At 34.3% G+C, this 2,985-nt stretch overlaps 2 protein-coding genes across 2 annotated transcripts in view; both read right to left on the minus strand.

Annotated features, from left to right (window-relative positions):
- The window catches only part of pex11b (peroxisomal biogenesis factor 11 beta), a 6,639-nt gene extending 6,431 nt beyond the window's left edge, over positions 1-208 (minus strand). The window contains exon 1 of the mRNA XM_015379837.1: positions 72-208. Within this exon, the coding sequence (XP_015235323.1) occupies positions 72-127 (56 nt within the window). The 5' untranslated portion in view covers positions 128-208. The remainder of the gene's footprint in view (positions 1-71) is intronic.
- A 1,645-nt stretch (positions 209-1,853) lies between these two features.
- snapin (SNAP-associated protein) overlaps positions 1,854-2,985 on the minus strand; it is a 5,940-nt gene continuing 4,808 nt past the window's right edge. Inside the window, exon 4 of the mRNA XM_015379841.1 lies at positions 1,854-2,582. Coding sequence (XP_015235327.1) covers positions 2,475-2,582 — 108 coding nt within the window. The 3' untranslated portion in view covers positions 1,854-2,474. The remainder of the gene's footprint in view (positions 2,583-2,985) is intronic.

Here is a 2,985-nt window from a genome sequence, read left to right on the forward strand (position 1 = left end):
GAACCATAGAACTTCTAAACATAGAACAGCTGAACATAGACTGTAGCAGCCTAGCGGCTATCAACTGTTACCTGAAAACTTTCTCTTTGGCCTGACTCTGGGAGTTGAACCGAACCCAGGAGTCCATCCTGTCTGCTTTCCGGCCTCCTTAGCTAAATGTTGACAAAGGTAGGACTGCTGGAGGAGCTCTCTCTGCTAGCCCTGATATGTGGATATCAGAGTCGCCGTCTGTCTTCTTCTTCTTCTTTTTTTCTTCTTCTTCTTGGGAGGTTTTATGGTGGTTGGTGAACTAGTTAAAAGTGCATTAGCGCCACCAACTGATAAGGAGTTAAACAAAAGAAAAATCGTTATTTTTATTTTTTAAGGCGGTTGGCAAACAGCTTATAGGTGCATTACCGCCACCTTCCAGACAGGAGGATTTATTTTTGTACCTACCTAACTCCCTACATAACACCCCTCTTTCCTGAGCATATTTATTACATTCTAAAAAAAATTGACTCTTTCTAATTTTTCACAATAATTACAACACCATGGGCTATGCTTATTAATCATTTTAAGAGTACAATTTAATCCTTTATGTCCGAATCTTATTTTTAATATAAAATCTTCTTCTTTTATTCTATTACAATTGCTTGATTTTCCAACCCTTTTTTTAATACTATAATAATGGTTCCAGGTACTCAGAGATTAACTTCCACACAGAAAGCCCATATTCTTATCTTCAGGTAACACAGAGTACATGTCAGATTAAATAATACTACTTCAGCGGTAGTATCTAGGTGTTAATTTATTGTATGTCTCCTACCATGTCTGTTGGATGTGCCGTTCTTTTTACATCTCTTTGCAGGTGATGAAGCAGACTGAAAATGTTTTATCATTATCTCCCTTTTATCTCCTCCTTCTTTCATCTTTTCTCCTTTTTTCTGTTTTTTGTTTTTCCTGTTCTACTTACATTGCAGTGTCCATATAACCTGTATTACTCCCTGCACAATTATAATAAAGCAATTTATATGCATGAATCAAGCAGAACACTATGGCGATAGCCATACTGCTCCACTTTTTGGCATCAAGATAATTATTCTTATTGCCACATTGCCAGACAGGACCCCGGAAAATAAATAAATAAATACTATAATAAAGCCTAGCATTCCCTCCTTTCTCGTTGTTCTTGCCATTTCTTCTTGACATACATTGTACAAATATTATTTATCTCATTTTTACTTTTTTTAATGTTAAACTCAAAAATATTATTTTTGTCCGCCAACTGTCTGTATTCTTCTTTTCTATTATGGCGGATGGCAAGCAACTTTAAGGTGCACATAGCCACCATAGACTCACATGCCCAATGTTCTTTTTATTTTGTATTATGAAGAAAAACAAATAATGCTTTCCTTACTGAATAAATGTCCTTTATGCTTCCTTTCATTCCCAACAATCCTTTCAGACTCCATTTCTTTCCCTCCACATCCCTCACATTTATCAGCATTTTTCTTACCAGTTAAATAAAGAATGTGATTAGTAGTGATGGCAGATAGCAAAACACTGTATTGGTGCACGAGTAGTTTCACGTTTCTAACTGACTCACTCACTCAAACTGTTTTTATAAACATATGCCAACATGATGCATCTGCTAAAGAAATATCGTATCGGTAAAATTATCAAGAATTTCAGAGCAGCCTTAAAGCAGCACTTTAACCTTTTTATTTCACTATTCTTAATGTTTCCCAATCTTCAGACTAAAACACCAGGTTATTTAAACCTTAATGGATTCTGTGTACCGAGGTGGATTATCGCTCATAGAAACTTCTGCTTGTGATCATCGGGCTGTTAAAGAGTCGATATGTTCACATTTCTCAGTTAGTTTTCTTTATTGTAGTTTAGATGGTAACAGACTACAGATAAAACCACTAATTTTCAGTATATTTAACTTTCAAACAACATTTCCATTTAGTTCAGCACATATTATAAATACAACTTAACTGCCTTTTTATTGATGACCTTATAGCAATAGTAGAATTTAATTCATTTCATGCATTTTATATGATGATGATTTTAAGTAATCTGTTTAAAGTTCATAATTCTATCCACTGTGAAAAAAAAATGTTACAATAGAAACCATATAGGTTAATTAAACTCAATATTGCCATAAAAACTCCAAAAGTCTGATCAAATCTAAATCATACAGAACAAAGTTTCATCATGATCAAAATGCACCAAACCTTACAGCCATCGCAAATATATTTTCATCTATTGGAAGAAATAATGACACCCTAAAAGGAACCATTTTTAAAATATTAAGAGAAATATTAAGGCTTTTAAATAACTGCTATGGATCATATCAAGGTTGATTTCAAATATGCACATTTTAAATGTAAGATAAAAGCAATGCAAGACATGGACAAAGTTTAGGAGTAAACACAAATTTAAACAACCCAGAGGTAATGGTGCCCCACTGGAGTCAACAGGGAAAAGGCTCATGGTCTACTGGGTGAGCGGGGAGTAAAAACCCCTGATGCTTCAAGCATGGTCTTCCTCCGAGCCGTCTCTTTGGCCACATTGTGGTTTAGCCTCCTCAGGCGTTCCTGCAAACAACATTTATTGTTTAGCTTCGATATTTTAATACACTGTAAACAGATACTAACACTAAAAGAAATTCATCACAAAGGTAGGAGTGTAGTTTGATTGGTGAAAACAACAGCTATGATTGGGCTATCTAGTATAAGTGTTCAGGATGATCAGAAATGCTTAGAAAAAAAGAAAATAAATTTTTTTGTTTTGTTTTTGAAATGTTCAACCTTTTACCTCAAAGGATTCTCATTTCAGGATTGAGGAAAATCCATGTAGTTTGGTGATATTAATTAATAATTGTGCTTCAAATTTAGAATTCATGTTGCCCAGATTGTCAATTAAAGATTAAGAAGTCAATATTATTATATAATAATATAAAAGTAGGGATGCAGGATATTGGGATTTTGGCCGATATGC

This window comes from Cyprinodon variegatus, unplaced genomic scaffold (assembly GCF_000732505.1).
Source record: "Cyprinodon variegatus isolate N-32 unplaced genomic scaffold, C_variegatus-1.0 Scaffold201, whole genome shotgun sequence".
Lineage (NCBI taxonomy): Eukaryota > Metazoa > Chordata > Actinopteri > Cyprinodontiformes > Cyprinodontidae > Cyprinodon > Cyprinodon variegatus.